Here is a 26,437-nt window from a genome sequence, read left to right as displayed (position 1 = left end):
CATTGGCCGCAATCCTTCCCAGAGCACCCCCACATCTTAACGCGCTCTAGTCTTCCTGCACGATCCGTGGCGGCTTATCTAGACCAGCGGAATCGAGATCTTTACTCAGATACAGGAAGTGCATGATACGATGAGCTCATCTGGCAGTTTGGCCTCTTCGTTGACGCCAAGAAATTACGCCGACTATCACTAGAATCTCTTCCGCAATTATAACGTCACAGTAATGACTTTCTGTTTGGCTTGTTTGTAAGATGTCACAGTTCAAGTACCATGCAGGACCAATAGGCATTTTATTTTTAGGCCATCGTTATAAATGTAACCTTACTAGACTACTACCAAGATCGGAAAGCAGGATGTCGACTTTACTAGGAATCTGGTGTGTCTCTAAAGAGATATCGAGAAAGACTTGAATCGGCGGAAACCCCATCAGTCATTCTGTTGGTCCGGTATTATCAACTCCCTTTAAGATACCGGATTGGCCTAGCCAGAAAATAAATAGACTTAAGCGCAGGACGTGATCATCAGCCCGATTCCGCCCGCTTGACTTGGTATAGTCGCACTCCCTGCGGGCTAGGGGGTCATGTAAAGCTTCGAAACTTAGCAAAATGTGATGCCTGGGCTTACAGCACATGCCAGCTTCATTATGGCGACAATAAGCTGCAGAGTCACATTGCCTGTTCGACTCCTTGAACGGGCTTTCGAGGTGATGATGTGAGAACTTGCTTTTAAGTGCACCTTCTACTTCATGACATGCTGAGTCAACGCTCTAGAAACCCGAAGAGCCAACAGGTCTGATACAGAAAGCTATTTTTGTGCTTTTTTTTACACGTGTATTGCCCTGAAACGAACCAAGTGAGAGTAAGGGTTCTAATGAACTTGGTGGAAGTACATGTGCGAGACTGGGAAAAAGAAGAGGCGTAAGTATGTACGGTTTGTTCCGTCACGCACCCTTGTAATTCGCCCCCTGTATTTTCTCTTCGAGTCTGGTGTGTCAGGGCTAGGGTTCGCCGTGCATGTATGAAATGCATCTTCATATTTTCCTCCTTGTTATTGCTTCGATCTTTGTTCCAGGCCCCTCTTTTACAAGCACGCTCTATCATTTATTGACACATACCGTCCGACGATATTATTATTTCGAATTAGATAGACCTAGCACATCTGCTGACGAGACTTAAGCGTGCTACCGATGCTCAAGATTGCCCTTGTGCAGAATTTATTCTTGAGAATAAGAATAGTTGTTGAACATCTTGTACCTAGCTCACTGATACTTCACCTGCAATAAAATGGATTGTCTAGGTGTTCCTATTGATCATCGACTGCGGTGGGTGATTCATAAGGCAAGACGTATGGATAGGGGCAAGAAAAATTCCGACCATATCCAGCTTCTTCGTAGCTTTTGATTATCTCTAGAGGTCGACAAGAGAGCTACCCGATATGTGACCTGAGCTTCGGACTTGAAATGGCGCGACCGGAATTGAAGGGTGGTGTTCTTATCGTACTGGAACGGCCTCATTCGAAACAGGAAAATTCGGACGGCTTTATGGAAGGCAAACGCAACTGCCGAACCATTAATGCAGTCTCCGATCTTATCTCTGCTGTAGACAATTATAAGTTGGGTTTTGACGATGTCAGCCTATTTGATGCAATACCTTTTCTAGATGAGACAGTCGCGGGGAAAGATCACCGGTATATCATCGATGAAGAAGCACACAATGTTCTCGCCGATATGGTTAAAGCTAAAGAGCCTGATATCATTTTATGCTGCTTCACAACCGAGAGTCAAAGCCCTCCTGTCAGAAAGCTTCAGAGCCGAGGAGTAGGGCAGATACTCTACCATGATGACCAAAAGCTCACCGGATTTGGTCTTTTGTCTACCCTTGTGATTGCATTTCACCCAAATTACGCTATTGACTATTATCCATTATCCTCTTACTTCAAGCAGTTCCTGGCTCTAGAGTTTACGAAGGCATTTTTTTTTCTTTTGGAGGCAGAGCTGGACTGAAGAGCCATGGATGAAGGGATGAAGAGAAGAATGCCGAGTCAGAGTAAGAAGGAAAGTTGCTGGTAAGAAAATCTAAGATGACATACTCCAACAAGTTCTCATGGCATTATACAGAAAGTAATATCGACGGGGGATGGAACCAATCGTATATCAAAGAGCAGTGGGAAGAACTTCTTACCTCTCTGGATGCACAGTTTGAAAAGTGTTTCTTCCAAAATCCTAAAGATATCGGAACTGGGGATTTACAGCGCAAGCTTAAGAATTCAAAGATTACCTGGCTATGTTGCGACATTGCATGGATTCTCGAGGAACTAACTCTCGAAGAAACAATCAATTTGTAACTGCCGCAACAGTTATTGTGCAAGCTTCGAAGATGGAGTCCTAAGTTGTGGCCAGAAGACCAACTTCGACGCAATCCGAACGACTCTAATGGGTACTACGATCACTTACCCCTCCTCTTTTTAAAGCCAAATCAACCGAGCAGACTCTTTGGCCTCCTTCGTGATCTGAAACTCTTCTTTAATAGATTGCACAACGATATTATAGGTCAGAAGGATTTGCCTATCCTATATAGCTAAACCTGGTAGGAAGATATGTTTTGTCTATCCTCATGAGTTATGCTGTCTACTGCCCTTCTCATTGTTACCAGCCCCAAACTTAATCTGGTTCTCCCAGCTAATGTGGGCTTTACAAGGATTGTGATTATTGTGAGAGATGAGCCAATATCGCCTCGATGATGCATCTCAGTCTAATGGACCGAACCATGGGAACACAACTCGGATTGCGCCCCAACACCTGGCTCTTGTGGCAGCCCTTAAGCAGCGATATCCACGCGGAGCCCCTCCTCATCGATTGTAGTAGAAGACAGTATCAAAACTGCGCATAAATGTGCCCCACGTGCTCTCAAATTTTTCCGGCTGTGTGACTGGGAAGACGACAAAGCCTACGACGAGAAAACATCAACATGCATACACTACCATATAGAGTGGCGAGTGGTAGTGAATAACAGGGAGATGTCAAAGGAATTGAATCTTTTCCCGGTTCGCAAGACGCTTACGACACATATCTCTCCACAAAGCACGCTTTTCCTTCCCAACAGTCTCGTGGCTGTCGTCAGTCATTATTAAAGCTCTTAGCCCAGGGTAAATGTGAGCTGATCTCCGTTCTTTATAGTGGGATACATTCCGCGACCCATCTTCCAGTGTTACGGTATCAGGTTTTCCATTCATGACAAGGCAGTGTTACAAGAGGACTTTCCCAGGTAAGTCTAATGTAAAATCATTTTCTTGATCAACCACCTGGGCAGTTGGTCACGCCAGAGCCTGTTTTGAAGTAATTCAGATCTCATATACCTTAAGCGTCATCCATTCAGTATCGCTCAAGAATATAAACTGGAATACGTGCAACAACAAATCTCTTCCTTGCATATCTAGTGAGGATATAAGAGCGTGATGGCGGTTTGACGCAGCAGACGTGTCGGTAGGGTCGATCAAAAGCTTCATGGGCTACTATGCTTCCTGACTATCAGTATGGGAAACTGTTCCTACACTATTGCCTACGATTTGGGCGCTCCGTCAGCTACTTCTAAGGTTGATTTGCTAGGCTTCCCGGGTCTAGACGGCGTAGTTCGAGAGTGCACTCTCTCATTCCTCTCCCCGTCTCTAAAAACAAACTCTAATTCACTGTATATCTCTGATTTCTGATCTCTCAGTAATGAGCGGTCCTCCTGCTAAACTTAATATTTCTTAAGAATTGCACCAAGATCATCTATTTGATATACCGGGGACTTGCCTCGTACGTTGCGTAGAGCTGTACATCCCGAAGGCTTAGCTTTGTTCCGTCTGGATCGTGCTTCGCTTGGAATATCTGAAGATCACATCCCACTATCCAGCAATGGCCAATCTCAACATGTAGCAGTGATGAGAGAGGAACAGTAGCTAACCAACTCAGCAGATTCACACTGTCGTAAAGGTATAGGTATTTCACATCAGCAAGTGCACAAGTAGCAAGGTCTATCAGTGTCATATCGGTGATGTTAGCATAGAAGCCATTAATCTCAAGTGAAAAAACTCGAATCCCTTGTAGTCGTACAGACTGAATACATTCAAAAACTGCTTCCAGATGAAGTGCAAATGAATAGTCCCAATCCACGAAGACGCGACTACTAAACCAAAGGAGCTGGCTAGTGTCAGGCTCAATGAAAGATAGCCGAATGGTGTTCAATCGCAACAAGCGTTGAGCACAATCGCAAAGTACCCGTATATCTTTCCGATCAACCACAGCCTCCTGTTGACTTTCCATAAGATCAACAAATTGGGAGTGAATCGATCCGTAGCGTAACGATTGTTCACGGAGTCCCCAGCCGAACTCCTTTTGATCTCGGGCATACTCCTGTGGGGTATATACACAAGTGGTGAAGTAGTCCCAGTGTTGCACCACTATATAACTAACATTAGAATGACAAATAAGCCATTGGGGAGTGACATACATGGATCAATAATCTCTGACACATCGTAGCAAAGAACCCGTACTTGGGATGCTAGGTGAGAATATGAAAATGCACGGAAATTATCTAGGCCACTAGAGGAGAAGGGAACATGGATTGTGTGAAAGAGGATCGGTATGCTTAAAATACGGCATCTGCGATCAACAAGAGAGAACTCTTTCAAACTAGACGGGTTTAGCTCCAAGCAGACAAGACTGAGTATCTCGAATGGCAAGTCGAGAAAATAACCCGAAGACATGCTCATCGGCTGACAGTAGAGGCTATAGAAGCTTTCTTTGGTGCAGTCTTTCCTTATTAAATGTGAAACTATTTTATTTAGCATGCAGGGGGTCGAAAATGGTTGGCACGGCCTGAGGGCGTGGCAATAACAATGGTGGTCCCGAGGTGGCGGTACATACATACACCTGGGGCCACCCCTAAGTGGATCCGCCGAGGGGTAAACTACTGCGTCCCCGAAACCAGTCCGCAACTTACACAGACTATTGTCATCAGGCGCTGATTATAAAAAGAAGATAGTTAATGCGATACATATTGAAGTCAGATACCCGCTTGAAATTCTCCCAATCATCTCATCGTTCAAACGCTTGACCGGTAATATTCACAAGTCACTTCCCAAAGAACTACGCGTCAGTCTGTCATCACACCGAGTCTCCATGTATATCCTAACGTACAGTATACTTCCGACTGTACGAAGTTCTCTCCTCCCTCAATTTGTCTCTCTTGAAATCGTCGTAAAACTACCCAATATGGTATCAGGGGTCCAAAAACCAGCCCACGAACAAGCAGCAAAGTAAGTGGAATGTAGGTGAAAAAAGCGCGCAGTGCTTTTACAAATTGATAATTACCCATGGGCATCGGGGCATGAAATTGCGACATTGCGGGCTCCTTCCACGTAACAGAGTCAAGATCAATCGAGCAGTCTCGCTGCAGCGGAACAATTAGCCGAATAAACTGCATCCGGCTGCTGACTTCATCAATTACAGTAGGGACTTTCTGCGAGCCTGAGCCTATAGGACCGTTAATCTAGTTCTCTTGCTGGGGGCAACGGGTGCAGTACGGGGCTGAGCAAATCGCGGCAAATTGAACTGTTTACTTCTTTTCTGGGGAATTACCGCGGGCCTCTCATTAGCCCAATTACTTCGTCCTGACACCGGTGACGTGGCAGCGCCACATTAATGAACAATAATTTAGTCAACCCCTTAGTGGGATCCAGGATTTCATTGAACATACCTCGTAGTTTGTGATTTTGTTCGAAAGCCAACTCCAGCCAGAGTCATTTCAGACGGGTCCCTCTGCAGAAGGTGACGCCCTTGAAGGTTCCAAGCAACTTTCATTGCTCGTGACCTTGGTATTCCACCAGGCAGCAGAACAACATGGCATTTGCCCTCGCTGAGAGTATTCTTCTTATTGTTTGGTGCAATTCGCGAGTTTTCTTTGGCCGTTTTTGCGTTTGGATTTATGCAGCCAAAAATCAAATGGCTCTATGCTAGCAACCTGCAAAGCAACATCTCGGAAGCTCTTGCCTCCCTCATTGTGCTCAGGCGAAACGGTACCTCAGCGTCGACCAAATTTCTATGCCAGCTGGTTTTGTTATACACAGACAGCATTATTCCCAGCACCAATGCAGACAGCCCTTGTATAAACGAGCATAGTAATAAATGACTGAAAATCGCCGGCTTTGTTCCTGGGAAGATCAACCATGGTGGCGAATGATACAAGGGCTCTTTTTACATTCATATGGCTTCCACCAATGGGTGTGAGGAAGGTTGGACACGGTGAAGATCATTGGCCGATGGAATGTGCCTATGTTGCTTCTTTAATCATCTGGTCGTAACGACCTTTGCGTCATCGTGTCTATGATGCTGCTGTCGGTTCTGTAGGATATAAAGCTGAGGTTTTCCTTCGTTACATTTCTCTTGTTTCGTTTCATTTTATACCATTTTTTTCAAGAGAGCAAACTCATCAATATCAATATGAGAAATTCGAGCTGCCTGTGCCATACACAATGTCTGACTCTGAGGTTACATATGGCTTTGGAAGGACACCCGCCCACCCACCCAATCAAAGTGAATATCCCCAAGCCTGGCCACCAAAAGAAAAAGTTGCTGGCATCCGCTTTTGAAGATGATAATTTTGTGAAAATCGGAAGCGCAATGAGATGTGCACCATCCTCATATGTAAGTCTCGGATCATCAAAAAGCTGTGGATGGGACTGATAGTATTATATGAGCAGGTCACACCTCTACCCTCCGTATCCGGCCGTACAGAAGAGACTAAGTTTGCTTCCGCTTTTGCAAAAGGTCTGGTTTTTTAGTTTTTGGTTTCAGAGGGAGCGGTGATGTGCTCATTTCAGCGGATGCGAAAGAAGATTACATCAATTCTACAAGGATCTTTCGCAACTACCCAGGGGAACTGTGCCGCGATCAAGATGTACATTTTGAGGTTTTACATTGACAGAAGCATTCTTTTACACACATACACAGAGTTCATTAACGCCCGGCGGCTGAGCCGAAAGGGCAACTATCGCTAAACTACTATACAAGTCATAGAATATACAATTTTGTGACTCATTGGAGCCCATACACAAGACCTTGGCGTATTTGCCATTCTCAGCATGCAGTGTCGCAGCGGATGCTCGTGGGTTAGTAATGCGGTTAGTAGACTGGCTTGAAGGCGCTTCTCCAAGTGTTCAACATCCTACCTTGGGCAGTTGAAGCGCGTCCACCATAAGTAGCACGAGGTGGTTGGTAGGTTAGGTTAGAATGAAAGGGGGGTGATTAATGTTCGTCGGCGGGGTTAAGTGGCCTCGAGGCGGCCTGTGGCTATGGCGAATCGTATTGAGGCCCGTACTGCCTCTAAGTTTGGCGTCCACTTTTGATCGTCGGAAGGCGACTTCCCTCCCAGGTAAAAGGATATATCCCTCGGTGGATGTCGGTACATTGATGCATCTCCGTCCGATGTGCGGTCCACTTCCGACATCGAAAGAGGAAGTGCTCCACAGTTTCCTCGGCCTGTCCGCATGCACACTGATCAGTGGCGGCCGCGTTAATTCGATAGAGGTATCCATTCAGTCTCGCCATGCCCGTCCGGAGTTGGGCTAGCAGTGTCGCTTCCTTCCGTGACAAGCGATCATACAGCTGTCGCGTATGTTTTCCTGGGAGTGCTGCATCTACTCCTTTGGCGTGCTTTCCGATGTCCGCTGGCAGGGTATTTCTGGGGACTGCTTGAGACCGTGCGAGATTCAGTGTGGTTGATTTTATCCTCGGGGCGCGTTCTTGGATGAGGCATCTTCTTGTGTCGCGGCTCTAGCCTGTTCTTTAGCCAGACCTAGCAGCTTGTTCTCTTCACTGGCAGAAACCCAGCGGAATTGAATATGGTTTCCGTTTCTCTGCAGCCTTTCAATCAGCTTGCATATCCGACACACGAAGTCCTGGCCAGATTGTTGTCGAGGGTTCCTGAGTGTGAGAACCGCCGCTTTGTTGCTTGTGAGCAGCGTGATCGTGTAGTCTTTCAGTCCTGTCGCCGTGCTGTCTCACAGTCTTGCCAGTCTCTGGCCAGGAATTCCCTTCTTGGGTAGGCGGTGGTCTCTTCACCGCCCGCGTTCGCGTACTGTACCGTCTGGTTTACGAGACTAGCCCCTTCGGGTTGTGCTTTCGCACCTCCGGCCTATCGCCGGTGGTGCCCTCCCCTCCCGCCGCCTGCGGGCCCCTCCCGGATAGTCAAAATTCCCCCTTTGGGGGAATTACGTTGAGTCTCAAGTCTCAACTTTTTGGAGCAATGTTATAGTAGAGGGTGGGGAACCCACCCTCTGTCAAAAAGTTTAGTCATCCTGCTTGCCCCTACGGCAACCCGTACCTTATCGTCGCTGCGCGACTGGTCTCTCTCGCTCGCTCTGCAACCGCCCTTATCATCCTCGCTGTCGCTCCTTATCTTTCTCATCACGTGAGAAATCTTCTCCTTGGGTACGCCGTACGCGTGCCCATTTTTGTGTCTTCTTTTTACTTACTAAAAAACCATCACCTTGGGTGAAACTTGCGTTTGATTCTGTGTCTGGTAACATCGGGCTTCGCCCCCCCATGCACAGCATGGGGCCCCCCAGTTTTTCCTATCCTCAACTGCCGTTGTATATATATATATATATCTTCAATGCGTACCACACACTTCTGTGTACATGTTACATATGTAACGTATTTCTTCAATCCTCATCATCTGAATCGCGCCCTAAGCGCTACCATGTCCGCGTGATAACGTCGCCCTTGCTCCTTTTCTGTCGCTTGCGTTTGAGCTGAAGTCCCCTGCGTCGTGACGCGTCTGGACATCTTCAGTCCTCCTTTGACAAACTTGAATTTCAAGTTTGCTAAATTGGATTCAGGTTCCCCTGGGGAACCTGAGAATGGAACTCGTAGCGTGTATTTGTCGCCATAGTTTCGTTCGCCCTGAAACTCCGCTCTGCTTCGTAATGTGCTGTGAGGCACTGCGGTGTACCCACGCTCGACGTACTTGTCGTACGCTTGGAGTTCTGTGTGCGTACTGATATTAAATGTACCCATCTGACGAAAGTTCAGCGTGCTTCCCGGAAAAAGGCTGTATATGCTTTCCCATGTCGCCACATTCATGATGTGGCTCGACCAGAAACTGGAAAGGATGTGCTTGAGTGGCTCTCTAAACGTCAAGATAAGCTGCACAGTCGTGCAGCGCTGGCTGTTCTGATAATCATAACACTATTTTCATTAGTACAATATCTTGATATTGAAGCGTGAGTCTCACGCGTCCTCCAGCGTATGCTGTTTCCGTCCGTTTCGACAACAAGTATCCCTCGCTGCGAAGAAACTGATGCCACTCGAGCAAGCCCTGCTTGCTCAGCTTACGCGACGACATAAAGATGTCGAGGTCCGCCGTTTTCCACGTCGGGTTCAATTCTAGCGCGTGTAGTACCGCGCCACCAGAAGCAATTGCTTGCTCTTGTTTCATCAGATGTCGACATCCGTCGACGTTGGTAAAGAATTTACCAAATACCCTGTTCTCAGGTGTCATGCCGTCAGGCATGATGCCTTGCACCTGTGCCTCGTTATACTCGTTGATCGTTCCCATTGTGTGGTATTTTCCTGTGAGTAAAATATTCTTGATGCCCATATCTTATGGGCGGGCCTCCGCCCTTTTATATACAGCTGTCTCAGCTGTGGCTTGTCAGCCTTGCATTAGCCTGAGCACGTGTGCTCACGTGTTACCACTGTGACGTAGTCACCTTACACAAATTGCCCGATAGGGCAATGAGACTCAGTCTCAACTTATTCTGCCCGAGACTGGCAGGAATTCCCTTATCGGGTAGGCGGTGCCTCCCACACCGCCCGCGTACGCGTCCTGTATCGTCTCGGTATCCGAGACTAACCCTTTCGGGTTGCGGTTTCCCGCTTCCGGCCTATTGCCGGTAGATCCTCCCACCCTCTGTGGGCCCCTCCCTCGTATTCAAAATTCACCCAAAGGGGGAATTACGTTGAGTCTCAAGTCTCAACTTTTTGAAGCAATGTTATACAGAGGGTGGAGGAAAATGTTTTCTTCCGGAAAATGACTCAGGTCTCATATTTCAGATAAACATACTAGCTCAAAGCGGTTAGCGCTTGTCTTTAATCTAATCAGTATCGCCGGCTTCTTTCGAAATCAGTTCTCTATATGATAACGCCGCAAAAATCCCTGCCAATGTTCTCAAAATATCAATGTATAAGTCACCTTGATCCTAGAGGCTGAAATTGTCTGGAATCAGTGCTTAAAACTCAGAAGATGGTATAGAGTCATACCCTGCACAGCTCTGTCAGACTTATCCATAATAGTGGAGACTTCTCAGGAATTCATCCTGTTACTTTTGACTCGCAGTTCCTAGGAGCTCGTCGGGGGGAGGGGGGGAGGGGGATGTTTCAAACCTGCTGACCTCGAAAAATTAGACGATCAAGGTCCTTGCTGGGCTGGAAAACCATGTGTCAATTTTGCCATGGCAGCAGCAGAATACCCTCTCGTACTCTATGTTTGTGCATTTCAAAACAGGGGAAATAGGATAGAATTAGGCTGTTCATCGCGTGCTACACGTGATCTGGGTGTTACGGGCTCAGGTCGATTAGCCCCTAAAAGGTGTCGAATTCACCTTACACAGAACTGATCGATTTCTCTATGTGGGTTGCTGCCAAAGATATCGGGTTCTTAGCGCCACCAATGTCACATGATGGTGAACCTAAGGAGATGCCCCGCCTTCAGCTGAGAGCTGAGAAGCAGAAATTAAGCCTTCTCATGAACTCCAAGAATTTCCTACCCTCTCCCCCGACTGTCCTATCCGATAGTTGACTGAGCATATGATTCTAGAGGTAGATAAATATTTCGTTCGGCCCCCCGAAAATTTAATTTGAGCAATACCCAAGACCCCTGAATCACGATTACCCCCTTCATCTTGCGACCACAGCCCAGCGTCTCTACAGCAAAGGAGCTGAGTTATGAGAAACCCGTACGTTCATTTACCCGAGGAACTACTCCGCTTAGTTGCATGTTTTACAGGGGTTGAAAGGGACATCAGCTCTTTAGCTCGAACTTGCACATACTACTATTCTTCTCTCAATGCCTTCCTCTATCAGCAAAATTCGTTGCAACGAGGAAGTTCCGCTCTGCTATGGGCGGCAAAGTGGGGAATGGAAAAAACAGCTCGCATCAGTATTGAAAATAACGCTGATGCGGATTCCAAGGACTCCAACGGCGAGACACCTCTGCTCGCAGCCGCTCGGTATGGTCACGAAGCGGTGGTGAAGCTCTTACTTGATACCGGGCGTGTTGATGTCAATTCAAAATATGCCTACGAGACACCGCTGTTCCGGGCCGCATATTACGGCCATCCAGCGGTGGTGAAACTCTTACTCGAAACTGGACGCGTTGATGTGCAGCCAAAGGACGATCCCACTGGTTGGACACCGCTGTATGTCGCTGCATGGCATGGCTACGAAGCGGTGGTGAAGCTCTTACTTGCGACCGACGGTGTTGATGCAGATCCAAAGGACTCCAACGGCTGGACACCGTTGTTGCGGGCTGCGCAGGAGGGCCATGAGGCGGTGGTGGAATGTTTACTTGAAACTGGACTCGTCGTTGTGCAGCCAGAGGAAAGCGTCCACGGTTGGACACCGCTGTCCGTCGCCACGCAGAATGGCCATAAAGCGGTGGTTGAGCTTTTACAATGGAGTGAGTGGCGAAGCTTTTGGAACCGAGCAGGTTGATAAGTCACAAATTGGTAAACGAGATAAACGGGTTTGAAACTCACATTCCCATAAATGTTCATACTTTAAAAGGGCTAGCTTGGGCACCATCTTGGTGTGATAATTGGTGCATATCCTCCCATAGGCATCTGCTCTCGAAGAAAGACAAATAAATAATTGCGAGGTCACTATTGCTGGATAAGTGAACCCAGGCGTCCGTACTCGATGTCCTGTCATCCTTCTGTTTTCGTTGCTTCTTTGTCATCTATGATCAACTTCTCGGGCCTAAGAACAAGAGTCACCGCCGCTTACCGCACAGGTCTAGGTATTAGAGTTGACAATAATTGGAGGATCACCTCTACATATCTTTGACGAGTGGGAAAGCGAACATGCCATGGATTAAACAAATACACACTGGAAAATGACTATCCTGGTCAAGAGTAACATTTTATTATGGCTGGAGATTTGCTGACAGAAAATGCTGGGGGCTGGTAATTCAATAGGTTTATTAGCCAGATTGCATAGTCGACTGGGGAGTGGGATGATTTGATGGGATACTTAACCTGGTAATTTAATTTCCATCCTAAGAAATAACAGTTAATAAACCGGTGTGGCCTCACAATTTGATTCATCTGGTTATATTGAGATTTTAAAGAATTGTGATGGTGTGCAAAACGTGTAACCACAAACACCTGTTTCCTTCAAACCTCGGCTGAGCAGATTGTTCATTTCTTCTGATCCACACTCCACTCTTCCTGCCATCACTTAATTACCTGTTTATTACTTTAGTTCTCTAGTTGCTCCATGCAATCAACTTTTCAAATCACTCAACCAACCATCCGCACTATCCTATCAAAAGTTTATTTTCTGAATTCCCCTTCACTCGGTTGACCAGAGCAGTAACTTAGCCGGCCTTAGTATTGCCTTTCATTCCTTTTGTTTTATCTCTCTATGTAATTTGCTAATTTAGATCATATTACCCAGGCAGATTCGACACTCTGCTCCTGCGGTACAGTTCTCTCTTTAGCATTTAATAACGAGACTTTCTTCTGAGATAGTCAGATTTCAGAAAAAAGATTACCGGTGCAACACATTCCAGTGTCATTTTGAGGGTGTTTGGTTGATGTTGATCACTTTTCCTACTTATTTGGTACGGTAATAACCCTTTATTGTAGCTGAACATGCCAAAATTTGATCATGAAGGGAAGTAGACAAGGGTAAAAAAACCGGACATGTATGTGACCTTTTAACTAGAACCACCACAAGCATGCTTTCAATGTTCTGTTCATTTCAGTAAGAAACGGCCGTCAATAATGAGTTTGCGGGCATATGGGGTTCGCTAGAGGCCAGCTATTGAACAGAGACTGTTGTGATGCTTGGGCTAATATGGAAGGTCTTGAATATGCACGATTTTTCAGTAAGTAGTACCTCCCCATCTTTCACTTTCCAATGATTCTGCGCATCAGCTTACACTCCATTCTTTCAATATTCCATTTGTAAAATCTCTTCAAGGTCAGATTGTATTGATGTGCGTCAGAAATATGGTGGATCTGCATGTGGATTTCTGGGTATTTGCGCAAGATATGTTAAGACATCAATGGCAGACACCTCACAAAAGAAAATGCATATTACTCTTTATAGCATGTCATACAAAATTATCAGCTTCATAGTTTTCAGCAAGATAGAGAGTTTGATATTACCACCCTGGAACCACACAATATTGGTCACTGATTTCTGTCAATTTGCAATTAACATACATGATATTGAAACAAAAATGAAGTGTCATCTGATTGTGTATGCTAATCAATATCTATGCCTATTCTTTCCATTTGACTTTCTCTCACTATCTGCCCATTTATCAAGAAAGGTATAAAAGACGAACACTGTTAAGTGAATAGCGCTGGAATAATGGAAGAAAGGAACTAGTCAGGCATTATACATCGACATTTTGCTCGCACAATTCAAGGAAAGCGTTGATTGAGGTCTTTGAATATTGTGCCAAAGAGTTCAATGCAGATTTACAGTGGATTTTGAAATCAGTTCTAATTCTAAAGTCTTCTGATTTGATTCACAGGGCCCAAGTGGAGACACCCTAATCTAATTTTAGCTCTCCCCCTGTTAGCCCATGTAGCGCTGTATTGTAATCACTGGTAATAACAATGAGTCATTGTTATAGTACCGTAATTCTTCATAAGATCTGATAGAATCCATTGTCCAAACTAATTAACAAAAAAAAAAAACCCCTGACAATCTGGCAACGTCTTTTCTCATTTTCAGATCTCTTGGGCTATTTTTCATGCGCAGCCTTCACCCGCACTATTTTTCATCCAAAAGGTGGCTGTAGTGAGGAAACAAAGTGATCCCTGTTTATATGATAATGTAAGAATCACCTGCGTTGGTGTTGGCGCACAGCGATTATGACATATAGTTTACTATAGTTCTGTTGAGTGCAGGTGCAATAGACATATGATGTTTCACGAGTTTTGGTTTGCCTGGCCGAATTTGCTATTTGCTGGCTAACACTGTTGCTGAAGCCTGGAGAAAAAGAAGCTTAACTTGTTCAACAACTAACCATTTGTTGTTTTCATTAAAGCTTGCAGTGTTAATTAACGGACGTGACTGTATCTCCACCATCGGTGGGGCTGTGTTATATCAATAGCCTGGTAATGGCCATCAGAATACTGAGTAGCCTATGGTCTCCGAAGCAATTTGAGGTGACACTGTATCTGCGGGTTGGGAAAAGCAGGCACAATTGTACGAAGTTTATCGATATATTTGTTGTAGAAGAAGCTACCAAGTCCTGGTGCCTGGAGGAACTCTTATTCGGTTGTATTGGCCTTTGCTCGCTTGTTGAAGTGAATACTTTGCGGATTACACAACGTTCACTACACTTCACTGGCTTTAATGATTTGCGATTTACAATTACAGAGAGGATCGGAATCAGTTTCACCACTTCCACGCGGGGATTCTTTTTCGAACCCTGTTCCGAAACAACCTATACTTGTTATGGTTACTCTGCCCCTGAACCCCTTTCTTGGTAGTATTTTAATACATTCGTAATAAAAAGCTTAAAAATAGCTTCTGTATTATACTTGTATGGTTCCTAGGGTGTTCTAGAACGTTGATCCATTGGACAAGCTAATAGAGGGTGGGAATCATCTCAAAGCTGCGGACCTCAAAAAGGGTGCCTGTTAGACCATGGGATATTTTTGTCATACTAGCAACAGATTATGATCTCGCATTTGCCATTTTATATTTAAAAAAAAGGGGGGGTTGGGTTGGATTAGGCTAGTCATCCCAATCTGGGTACCAAACTCCAGTTGATTTGATTCCCAGGAGGGGACTAATGCTACCGGGGCCACCCATGATTCTGCCCTTTCTTTCCGTCTTCTAGGACGCATAAAAAGACCACGTTTCTCCCTTTGGAGCGAGCGGCTGTTCTTCTTTTCTCACACCAGTTCTAAATTGACATAGTGCACAGCACAATACATCTAAAATGAAGAGACCGGTTCCGATAGAATCTGTCCAGTCAACAGTTGATCGACTATCGGAAATATTGTACGATCGCAATCCGGCAATGTCTTCATTGTATTATTCCGAGCAAAAATGCCTCCATATCACTGGTTTTCCTGATATGGACTCTTCGGAATACGTTGGAATACTTCGTCAAGCAAAATCTAATGCTTGTGATTTGTTATTCAAGGAAAAAACCGACCAAGGTATCATAATCATCGAGCCCGTCCCTCGTCTAAGTGAGCATGACCGTGATCAAATTGAGCGTGTGTTTGCTCAAAGTGAGCGTGGTCATCAGATTGAGCATGAGTTAGCTCGAAGTGAGCATGGCTTTCGAAGTGCGCTTGCCAACCAAAGAAGCTCGGAGGCCCTCCAGGCTCAAATACGGCGGATCCGTACCGGCCGACAATCTACGCATGAACGATCGAATCCAATTATTTAGCGGACCCTACCACAATTTACTCCAAAATAGAGCGGCAGCTGTCATCTTTCGACGTTCGGTTATGTCAACCGTGTCTACTCCAAAGTTGGTGCCATTTTCCTTGAAGAAATGTACCAGCCCTCAAATAAATCTCTAGCAGAGTATTCTTCGCGCTTCGCTAGATGCTTTGCAAATGCATGCCAAATCTCGTGTTTGCACAAATCCTCTTTGTGAGACGTCTCCCGGGCATGTCTTGGTTCCCCGTGTTTAACTCGAGCGTGAGGAGACCGGAATGAGAATTGTGACAATTGTGATCGTGACGATTAAGGAATCCTTCAACATTGGGTGAGATGGAATATTTGTTTTTTGATACATCTTGCCATCAATATTTGATGTAGCCGACGAGGAGCGCCGTACATGTCACGCTGAATGTCTTGGCGCAGATTATCCAATACCCAATGCTATCAGATATTCCGATCGAGGCTTTTTGTACTTCGCGTCGTTTGCATACCCCGGCCTCGCCGTTCCGTCTCGGCTCACTTAGAGGGTCGGTAGCTGTCAAATTACATTTTCATATCTTGTAATTAGTATCTGATTGCGGATTGAATTTTTGTTCCTGCTGACGGACCAGTCCCGACCTGCTGTCAGAATATCTGGTCAAGGACGAATAGCAGTGGTGGGCCATCTTTCGATGAACGTTGTCAAGATTAAATCCAATGCAGCAAAAGTCTGGCTCAAGAACCAGGACTGGTCGAACGCCGTCCACTACGTGGTCAGTAATCTGGCAGGTCTCGCATCATAGCTAAGATCACGGTTCACGCTGCGGTAAGTGCTTACGAGAGCACCCGACTGTATGGCTAGTTCAATTAAATTACGCAGTAAGCTACCATGTGATATTCCTTACAGTACATTTCGATGATTTGAAAGGCGCTAATCCAAAGTGAGCCTAGCATGTTTCAAAGGAGGGTTCGAAATAAGAATCTTTGCGAGTCAATGGTGAATCTGATTTCGATCCATCCTGTAACATCCCAGCGACGCACACCAGGAAGCTGTACGGAAGCCTGCCCAGGGGCCGGGCGTATCTGCTGACGCAGCTGCGCACGGGCCACGATTGGCTGTCCACCTACCGCAAGAAGATTGGCTATGGCGACGACGACCGTTGCGATTGTGGCTCGCAAGAAACAGTCACCCACGTGCTTGTAGACTGTCTAAGGCTGGTGGAATTGCGGAGGAAGTTACGGAGAGAAGTGGAAGACGCGTTCAACAACGTGTCGAGTCTGCTGGGAGGCTCAAAACAAGGTGAAAAAGGTAAACCAGAAACCGTCTCGCGAGCCAAAACGATCCAGGCCGTGCTGGACTTTGCTGAGGCGTCACAGCGGTTTCGCAGCCGCGCGCTACGGGGGCAGCCTAATAATGGGAACAGCAATTAGGCCACGAGAGGCCTTGACGAGGCTCTAAGGTCGGTTTCAGGAAGTGGATCACTCTACATGTACGCACAGGGATATATATAGTTGAGGTAGCCTGCATATCGCTTTTCATTGCGAGGGGTCAGGGTAAATAAAACACACACACACACACACACTCCTGTAACATCCGTCGACATCTTGCAACCAACGAATGGCATACCTATTTTTCATGCACGCATGTTTGCAGTGGCTGATTCCCCCGACATTGAAGGATTGATGTCAATGGCCATCGATCTGACCTGCCGCACCCTCATGGAGAAACTTGAACAGGATGTGTTTGTCTCACTAGTTCGCGAAGCTTCTGCCCAGAGGGTTAGCTCAACTAAGTTGAGATCCGTTTTAGTTGATATCCTCTTCGATTCTATCATCCGGTCTCCGGTCTGGAACTGGGACTGGATCATGGACCTCTACGACGAACCGCGTTTCGGCAGAGACCTGCTGTGTTCAGGCCAGTTAAGAGAGAATTGAAAGACATCGGAAATTTTTATACGGGCGACGAAGCCGTCAAAAAACGCGGTGCTGAAAGGTTAGCAAGAATTAATGGTTTCAATGACCACGAGAAAATCCGGGATGACGACGAGCAAAACCCAGTCCGGCTAGTAGATGTGAATACGCACGAAAAGACTAATTATTTTTAATTTCTGAAAAAAGACCAAGCTAAGAGAGTACCATTTAAGTCACCATGTTTATACAGTATGCCTTGCTTTTGACATCTCTCAATGAATCATCGTCTTGGCGGGACGCGAAGGTTACATTTTAAGCAAAGTTCTCCGGGCCGCGGTGATCCCGAACTTGGTGTTACGGGATTTTAGTGGATCAGAAGACCCTAAAGAGCCCTACTATATGACGTATTGAAAATGGCTCAACGACTCGACGATCACCGATCATTTTTCCCTGAAAGCCTACAAAATCTTGTTGCCTTATATCAACTAGACGATTATTCGACTAGCCTCTACATAAATCCCCAATTCAAAAAGGTCATCATTTATCATGGACCATGACGAGCAAAATGCCTCAAAACAATCACAAGAAAAAGTTCTTCATTGGATCAATTTATTCACGCTCGAGAATGGCAAGTAAGCTTCAGATAACCTCAGAGCTTTCGCTGTACTGATCAGTCGACTGAAGGGAAGTTTGCAACACCTCGCAAGCCGAGAAATACAAAAGTATGATCGATGAGCTGTTTGGGAAACATGGAAAATCGAAACCTCTAGGCAACAAAATGCCCAAGCTCGGAGAACAATATCATTAGGCGATGATGGTATAATTATGCCCTCTTCCGGCTGCATTTACCAATTATGTATGCATATCCCTGGACGTTACAGTAAGACCAGGGTAAGAGGGTGTAACCATGTCTACCTCGGAATTGTCGTCGGGTTCCAGTGAGACTATCCTGTGTTGCAGCACGGCTGAATGTTGAATCTAGACATCCCTCCGAGGATCCATTGGATGAAATCCATAAATCACAGCTGGAGCACTGGATACTTTGCACTATTATAGGAGATAAAGAAATCACTACCTAAGGAGATGTTTTCAGTGCCGCTACTTTACTTTCATTTTCAATATTGATACATGAAACGCCAGTTCCATTCCTCCTGTCTCCAAATTACCTGAAATGTGGTCTTCAAATTATTCTTCCCAGCCATGGAGACATGAGGAAGCCGCCATGAGAGGGCAAGAGGGGTCCATTGCAAAAAGTACAAGGCTCATTCAATAGTGCTGTGACATAGAGGTCACTTCACAGGCCACTTCACTGCTGAATGAAAAAAGTTCAGCCTCGCAAGGGATCCCCCTTCCCCCCAATCGAGGCTTCCTGATGTCTCCATGACAAGGAAGGACGATTGAAGGCAGGGGGATGATCATTCGGGCCAGGCGAGGCCGAGAGCAGTGAGAACCCTTTCGAGATCATCGCCGTTCTTGGTGGAATCATAGAAAACTGCGCCAATTATGGCTTCCATGGTGGTAGGCATGGTCTTCTTTCCGGCCGTTTTGCCCCACTGGCCCGGGTTTTTCACGATGAAAGGGTCAAGTCCAATGGCAATGCCTCGGTCATACAGATTGTCATTGGAGGCCACCTTGGTGATGACGTTCTGAATCTCCCCTGCCAATGATATCATGCTTAGCATACGTGCAGAATATTCATTGCTAAGGGAGGGGGGCTCATCCGGAGTTTTGTTCCTCTCTCGGCCTTGATCAACGAGAAACTGGCGGAGTGTCGCATCGCCAACCAATGCGAGCGTCTTTTGACCGTGGTGGTTGAAGATACTAGGGCCTTGAAGAGCCTCGCGAATCAAAGCTCGGTCGGTAAAACGATAGGCTTTTCCGAGAACAGAATTCTCGAAAACCTCGATTTCTTCGTTCGAGGGGAGATGCATGAAAATAACCATGGTGAAGATTCAAAGTGTGTTGATAATGATGATATGGTGGATTATCGTGTCAGATGTAATGGGTTGTATGGGAAGTAAGAGAGAAATGAGGAGTACAGTAAAAGAGAGCATCTTATAGAAAATGGAGAGGTAGACAGGAAGGCAATCCAGGTGAGCGCAGCCCGACAAAATGGCTAGGAATAGTGATGTTGGGCTAATGCGGTGCTCGGCCTCAAGTCTCTGTTGGCCGTAACCAGTTCATAAGGTATCCATGCATGTTATTCCTTGTCTGTAGCAGCTTGCAGGTGCATGGAAACGTGACCCAGTATCCAGCTTGTGGCAGATCATCATTGCAAGGGGTCAGGGTAAATGAAAACACACACTTACACTCCTGTAATGTAACCCCCATGTATGGAATTAAAACACTGCCATGTCTATAATACCTAAAAAGGGAAAGCCAATCTGAATCTAGGTTGCCTGATAGTTCGCAACACCCACCCTCTTGAGTAAGCCTTACTGCATGTTCCGAATCGAGCGCCGCTTGTCGCGCTGCGTCGGGCTTTTATGCATGTTGGCGCATGTATCTTCACATGCATTTCATTGGTATGGCGTAAGTTTTAAGCCACCGCCCCCACCACACCAAACGAGCGGTCACGATCTAAGTCCCAGTAAGAGATAGTTATGTTGACCAAATTTGACAGCCAGGTTTATCTGCAATCACCTTGAAAAGTCTATTGACAGTAATGATGCATACATACATACCTGGTTCATTTGGCGCTAGCGTCCAAGCAATGCGCAGGTTTGATTGCTGTATTTGTGACTCCGTGCGACGTATGGTACATGGTACTAAAGCGCCAATTACCACCCACACCCTGCAACCACTTTTTCCATTGCCGTACCCACGTCTCTCATATACTCTGCTAATTCTTCTCCTATCATCATTCGATCGCGGTTCTTTTCATCCCCCGGAGCAACTATCAAAAATGGCGCGAAAATCTAAAAAGTGGACTGAGGTTCTCCTCAGGAAGGCGATTGGTGACGCTATCTATAGTCGTTATCTACAAAACCAGCCAATCGATCGGGAAGCCATCAAGACAAAATACTTGAACAAGAACCCGAATCAAGCAGATTTTATCAGAGCATTTGTGGACAGGTAAGTATATCACTGTAACTTATATGTCCAGTTCCTAAAGACAGCCTAAGCTACGCGAGTCAACTCGAGTTAATGTCGAGAAGCGACAATCGAATCGAAATCGAAGGATCAGCTCAAGTCCAAAGCATACCGTTGCCCATTCCCACTCTTTCACAGCGGTCTCAAGGTCAGGCCCAGCATCCTGTATCATCCGGTATGCCTCGGAAAATATTAGAGGGGCGGCACAGCATAACTGGCTTTGGTTAACGCGCTCTACGTAGATAGAGGTCAACACTCTCATGGCCGTCTCGACGCAGCCCTCGATAACTTTGAGGCAGCAAGCTTGGTCATTGACAGTGATATCGGCCGCATATACAATAGCCGTCTACAAGGTAGAGCTTCCTTTTCCATTCCCTTTTTGTCCGAATTTGCGGTATTCTAAATATCTGGCAGAATTCAAAGATCACCTTGCCGGCAATCTCCATAGGAGGGAAACGGGGACCTCTCAGTCCTTCCCCTCCCTAGAGATACAGTGGCAATTTTTGAGCTTTATTGAAGACCAAAGAGAAGAGGCAATGAATGATGTGCTCAATGAACATGCCATCCTAGTATCTCCCTTGCTAGAAGGGCTCGGATATTCTTTGCCTTCTCAATGTATGCTGCTCGGAAATATTGTCAGTGGGAATGAATTATCAGATTGCAGAGTAATGTTGAATGCGAATATTCCATTTTCTGCCTTTGTCTGCGGCGTTCAAGGGAGTGGCAAGTCGCACACCACGGCTTGCATGATCGGTATGTTTCCTATCTTACCCATAGACCACCAGTCATTGATATTACCTTAGAGAATTGCTCTATGAGTCTGCCGGAATTGGGAACCCTGAACCAGTCTATATCGACTCTTGTGCTGCAGTTTGACGAGTATACATCAACAACGAGCTCACAGCCCAGCGAAGCCGCCTTCCTAGCCAGTGCTCTACCGCAATATGCTCATGAACAGCCGGTCCCACTGCGTGTCCTTGTCTCTCCAACAAATCTTTCTAATCTCAGGGGCATGTACTCCCAGATTCCCAATATCGAGATTCAGCCGTTCAAGATTCACCCTAAGCACCTCAACATAAGCATGATGTTGTCGCTTATGTCTGTTTCTCAATCTGGCGGTATCCCCCTCTACATGGCACAGGTTGCTCGGATCCTTCGGGAAATGGCGATGGAAAGCGGCGGCTACTTTGATTATTCTGACTTCAGGAGCCGTCTGAACAAACTCAAGCTTGGCCGTTCTCAGACACCTTTTCTATATCAAAGATTAGATCTGCTTGACTCTTATCTCGACCATTCTGGCACGGGCACAAGTGACTACTTTATTGACGGCGGTGTCACTATCTTGGACTTGTCGTGCCCTTTCGTCGACCAAGGCACTGCTTGTATTCTATTTCGTATCGCCATCGACTTGTTCCTCTACGCTCACCCTTCCCGAGGAAAGATGATCGTAGCTGATGAGGCACACAAGGTGAATTCTTCTTATTGAGGTATCCTGATTATTCATTAACATCAGCGGGTAGTATATGACCGATACATTCGCTGCGAAGGCGCTTATCGAGACTTTCCTAACTATTATCCGCCAGCAACGACACTTGGGAGTGCGTATAATCATTTCCACGCAAGAGCCGACGATCTCACCCCAGCTGATTGACCTCTGCTCGTTGACTATAATCCACCGATTTACGAGCCCTGAATGGTACAAGACAATCGAAAAGCATGTTCCGATGGGTGGTGAACTAGCTCCACATCAGGCCGACAGTGCTAGAAAAGGTCTCTCTCGAGTTGCCAGGCTCCGAACTGGCGAGGCGATTGTGTTCGCTTCATCGGCGCATCTCGTTGGAGAGGATGGCAACATCATGAATACGCAGCATGAAACATTCAAAGTAATGATTAGGAAAAGGATTACATGGGATGGTGGACGGAGCATTGTTTGCATTCGCTAGACGAGCTACTTTTTTCACTTGGAGGTTATGCTTTCAGTAGTTATTACGAACATACAGCCGCGACCAACGTGGAACTATACAAGCCCCCAGAGGTTCTACATTCGTATCTGCAGGTTAATGTGGAATTTGATATGAAGGCCGAAGGGGTCTGGTTGCATGTTCATGCCCTTTTGAAACGTACTATTTGTGCTTTGTTCAGAATTCTGTGTGATAGGATTTATGATCAGATCTCAACTATACGCTCTGATCCACATGGCATGCCTTGATGGGTGGTGGGGTGGGTATATCCACAGGTGGCCGTCGATGATCGAATTTCGGGGCAAACTTTCCTATCTTTGGAAACGCATATTGGGTGGTCGGTATCGATGCTGAACGACTCAGCTTGCATGAGGTAATCTTGTGAAACTCACATATTAGAATTCCTGATGACTTTGAGTTCGAAGACCGCCTTTTCCCTAGATAACCCACCCAGTACTACGATTACAATGGTGAGCATTCGCTCGGTCGCATACCATATCAATGCGCCACCAGCTTTGATTGTCCCACCCACTTGATATATCCAAGTTTCTCACATACTCTCAATTAACGGGGAAATTCATCATACACACTGTGAATTGTACTGTGGAGAGAAGTGGTAGCCAGTTTTATCTCACATGAGGGGTAGTCTCCGCTGCCAGAAATAAGGAAAGAATTTTTGCTGTTCAACACTTGATCAGTAGCCTCCTTAAAGACTGGCTATTGGCGGCGTCTCGATGTACCATTTCCTTTTACGGTATTGTAAACAGAGCGCCGATTCAATTCAATACGCATAACAAAATAGATCAACAAATTTGCCATCGTGTACGAGCCCCTTCCTCCTCACCGTGTCCCGAAAGCAGCAATACGAATTTCATTTGCCCTTTCAAAAGAAATATTACTATTGGAAGAGATTTCTGAGCTCCTGCGAGCCTTTTGGCAACTTCAGGATCTCTTCCGGTGCCAGTGTTTCTAAAGCAAAAAGATTATTCCTCCTCGTATCCTCGTAAAGAATATGATTAAAAACTTGCTCTGCTGCCTTGCTAATCTCCCGAAGAAGACTTCCTTGCGATTCTTCGAGGACCTCCACAAAACTTTCAAATGCCTCATCCGCCGGACCAAGAATACTTGCATGATCAGTTTACATTTTGTCACGATTCCATAGTGATATCGACTCACATTTTTTCGATAATCATGGGGCTCGCCACGTCACCGGACCGATCGAAATGAAGTAGGCTTAGAACAGCATCCCCAAAGCAGTCCGCTAGAATGTGTAGGCGTTGTCCAAATTTTCGAAATCCCAACATTTTTCGGCGCCTGCTCTTGTAAATAGCTGAGTTATGCTCCAGGTCTGGGAAAAAATCCCTCATCATTTTATTGACTGCTGTAGCCGCTTCAATCTTCCTCGGGTTGCCTCTTGCTCTCGGCTGGCCAATAACCTCATTGTTGGACGTTAACTCAATAGCGAATCTTGAGGTTCGCCCCATTGGACTGCAGGTGCATCGGTAGAAATGCAGGATATGGTTACATCGCAAGATCTGGAGAAATGCCGCGTTGTCTTGAATTTCGCCGATGATTTCGAAGCGTTCGTAAATGGTCAGCTCACGTGATACCCATCTTCGCCTTTGAACGCTAGGTCCTTGGTCCACCAGCTCTCTCGTGTATTTCAGGGCCGCCCGAAGAGCAACAAGTGATTGAGAGCCACCCACCAGAGCTAAGAAGGTACTTAGACTGGAGAACGTCTCTGAACCCAGATTGAGTAGCTTGTCCTCAATTTGGGGTCTGAAGTAAGTGTCTCCGGGTAGCGGCAAACCCAGAGCCCGGGCCATCTCAGCTTCTCGACACAGTGATGATCTGAATCCAATATCAACACATCTAGACTTTCTCTTTCGTGCTTCCATACCCCTAGATTTTTCTCGCTTGCGTGGAAAACGCTGATATGAGGATTGTTGGTTCGCAGGCTGGGCTGAGAAGCCATGTGGCTGGTGCAAGTCAACACTAACCGAGAGGTGATCGTTTACCCTGCGAGGAAGAGCATGCTGTTCAACTTGCTCAGGTGGGATCTCTATCTCATGGAGTTTTTCATGGTGCATTCCCTGATGCGCAAAAGGATGATGAATCCCAGGGACTTGCCTCTCTAACGCCCGTTCACCTGAGTCTTCGGTTAAAGGAGACTGCGAACTCGAGCCGGCAAAAGAAAGCCCACCCGGAATGGTATCTTTCAACAATCCATTATCATTGTAAAGGCATTCAAAGTTAGACAAATCCCCTAGATCCGGGGTGGTCGGAAAATCTGGCAAAGGGGGAATCTCTCGACTCCAAGCATCGATTTCGCTAGTCTGGGCGGGGTCACTATCCACCAAGGAAGGCAAAAGTAGCTGATTACTCTGCTCGTCTTTGAATATTTCCATCAAGTTGAACTGATCAAGCTGCTCATCTAGGACGCTGTGCACAATTAGAGATCTATTTAGCACGTTCCTGGGGTTACTAGAGGCAACCTACCCTAGAGAGTAAAGTCCCTTGGCCACGGACATGAAGCATTTTTTCCTGAGGTATATGGCTCCGATAAGGGCACTTGTCGCTATCGCAAGAACGCCGGACGAGCGAGCGCCAGGCCGAGAATCAAATTTCAAGTGCTTGTCAATGCCAGTACGCTTTGTAATTTCTGCACGGTGTTGGATACCGTTGACACGGGATTTGAGCTTCGATGTAAAATCTTGAGAGTGTCAGTTTGGAAAGACTCGAACGGATTACCAATGGATACCTCGAGATAACGCAGCGAAGGCAACACTGGAATCAATCAAGAACCCGGTCGCCGCCAAGCCCACTTGGGCTAATATTCTGTTTCCATCCGGCAAAAGTTCTTCTACTCCAGCAGCGGTGAGCGCAACGTCTATGTCCGAATTAGTTAATTCTGGACATGCGACTAGCTTTCGAATGAATTTCGCAGAATCCTCGCTCATTTCGAGTGTACGAAAAATAAGATAAAGAAGATGATTGTTAAAAGGTTCCAGATGCAAAGGTTATGAAATTAGGCAAAGGCGAGTTTTGACATCAGTCGTTCATTATGTATAGAAATATGGCCATGTTGGCGAAAGGAAAAGTGTCATCCCCAGCAAACCGTGCGTCTAGCCGACTGGACACTCTTGCATAGAACAGCGCATATCCACGTCGTGGAACTTGATTGGTTATCCCTGGAGGAAGTTTGGCGCCGGGACTGCAAATTCGACGTATCATATGCATGAATTGGTAATAAAAAGGCAAGAGACAGACGTCTACTTAAAATTACATGTAAAGGGACAAAAGAAAGGAAAACAACATCTACTCTACAGATTGCGTATAAAGGGAATACAAAAGTTCTTTTGCTCTACACTGTTTTGGGGGCAGGGATAGAAGCGATGCTGGGAAGGGCAGACAACTAGGCCTACCAACTCCAAATGGCACAACCCTCTTACCCCGGCTAATCTTAACTCATTGGCCAACGTCGCAAGCAGATTTGCAAGGACAGAATCAGGTAGTTGCTGGTCCATAAACAGAGGATGGAGATGAGGCTTGAGAGCCATTGAAACATAGCTTTAGGTTCTTTATCCTTTGAGACATATGAAGTAAACTGGGCCTGGAATCGACAACATAGGAAGTAATGCGAGTCGAGTCCAGGCCATCTGTTTCTATTGAGCCAGTGATCAAAATGCTACGGCATCCGCAGGCGGACTCAACTATTTGAAGACCACGGTACTTTGTCAGCCTCTCTGCATTCATATTCTTTGACAAGATTCGCGCCTGGGAAGCCGTGAACGCTAAAGATCTC

General features: G+C 46.1%; 7 protein-coding genes across 7 annotated transcripts; 4 read left to right on the top strand and 3 right to left on the bottom strand.

Moving 5' to 3' along the window:
- Positions 1-1,283: 1,283 nt before the first annotated feature.
- Positions 1,284-2,002, top strand: N7506_000216 (uncharacterized protein; the record flags this gene model as incomplete). The annotated part of the gene is made up of 2 exons (XM_056949512.1): positions 1,284-1,389; positions 1,413-2,002. The coding sequence occupies 2 exons, from the start codon at positions 1,284-1,286 to the stop codon at positions 2,000-2,002; spliced, it is 696 nt and encodes a 231-aa protein (XP_056815427.1).
- A 6-nt stretch (positions 2,003-2,008) lies between these two features.
- N7506_000215 (uncharacterized protein) lies at positions 2,009-2,467 on the top strand (the record flags this gene model as incomplete). The annotated part of the gene is given in 3 exon segments (XM_056949511.1): positions 2,009-2,045; positions 2,117-2,339; positions 2,356-2,467. 3 exon segments carry the CDS (start codon positions 2,009-2,011, stop codon positions 2,465-2,467), a joined length of 372 nt encoding a protein of 123 aa, XP_056815426.1.
- A 6,754-nt stretch (positions 2,468-9,221) lies between these two features.
- N7506_000214 (uncharacterized protein) lies at positions 9,222-9,599 on the bottom strand (the record flags this gene model as incomplete). The annotated part of the gene is made up of 1 exon (XM_056949510.1): positions 9,222-9,599. One exon carries the CDS (start codon positions 9,597-9,599, stop codon positions 9,222-9,224), a length of 378 nt encoding a protein of 125 aa, XP_056815425.1.
- A 1,388-nt stretch (positions 9,600-10,987) lies between these two features.
- Positions 10,988-11,755, top strand: N7506_000213 (ankyrin repeat domain-containing protein; the record flags this gene model as incomplete). Its single annotated transcript, XM_056949509.1, has 1 exon — positions 10,988-11,755. The coding sequence occupies one exon, from the start codon at positions 10,988-10,990 to the stop codon at positions 11,753-11,755; it is 768 nt and encodes a 255-aa protein (XP_056815424.1).
- Positions 11,756-18,993: 7,238 nt separating this feature from the next.
- N7506_000212 (uncharacterized protein) lies at positions 18,994-19,521 on the bottom strand (the record flags this gene model as incomplete). Its single annotated transcript, XM_056949508.1, has 1 exon — positions 18,994-19,521. One exon carries the CDS (start codon positions 19,519-19,521, stop codon positions 18,994-18,996), a length of 528 nt encoding a protein of 175 aa, XP_056815423.1.
- Positions 19,522-20,483: 962 nt separating this feature from the next.
- N7506_000211 (uncharacterized protein) lies at positions 20,484-22,614 on the top strand (the record flags this gene model as incomplete). Its single annotated transcript, XM_056949507.1, has 6 exons — positions 20,484-20,653; positions 20,704-20,846; positions 20,914-21,024; positions 21,086-21,424; positions 21,475-22,139; positions 22,192-22,614. The coding sequence occupies 6 exons, from the start codon at positions 20,484-20,486 to the stop codon at positions 22,612-22,614; spliced, it is 1,851 nt and encodes a 616-aa protein (XP_056815422.1).
- A 916-nt stretch (positions 22,615-23,530) lies between these two features.
- On the bottom strand, positions 23,531-25,592 carry N7506_000210 (uncharacterized protein; the record flags this gene model as incomplete). The annotated part of the gene is made up of 4 exons (XM_056949506.1): positions 23,531-23,756; positions 23,809-25,074; positions 25,132-25,345; positions 25,394-25,592. 4 exons carry the CDS (start codon positions 25,590-25,592, stop codon positions 23,531-23,533), a joined length of 1,905 nt encoding a protein of 634 aa, XP_056815421.1.
- Between the last annotated feature and the right edge of the window lie 845 nt (positions 25,593-26,437).

The sequence above is a fragment of the Penicillium brevicompactum genome, assembly GCF_028827555.1.
Source record: "Penicillium brevicompactum strain IBT 35665 chromosome Unknown utg000001l_segment0_segment0, whole genome shotgun sequence".
NCBI lineage: Eukaryota > Fungi > Ascomycota > Eurotiomycetes > Eurotiales > Aspergillaceae > Penicillium > Penicillium brevicompactum.
This window is presented reverse-complemented; position numbering and strand designations above follow the sequence as displayed.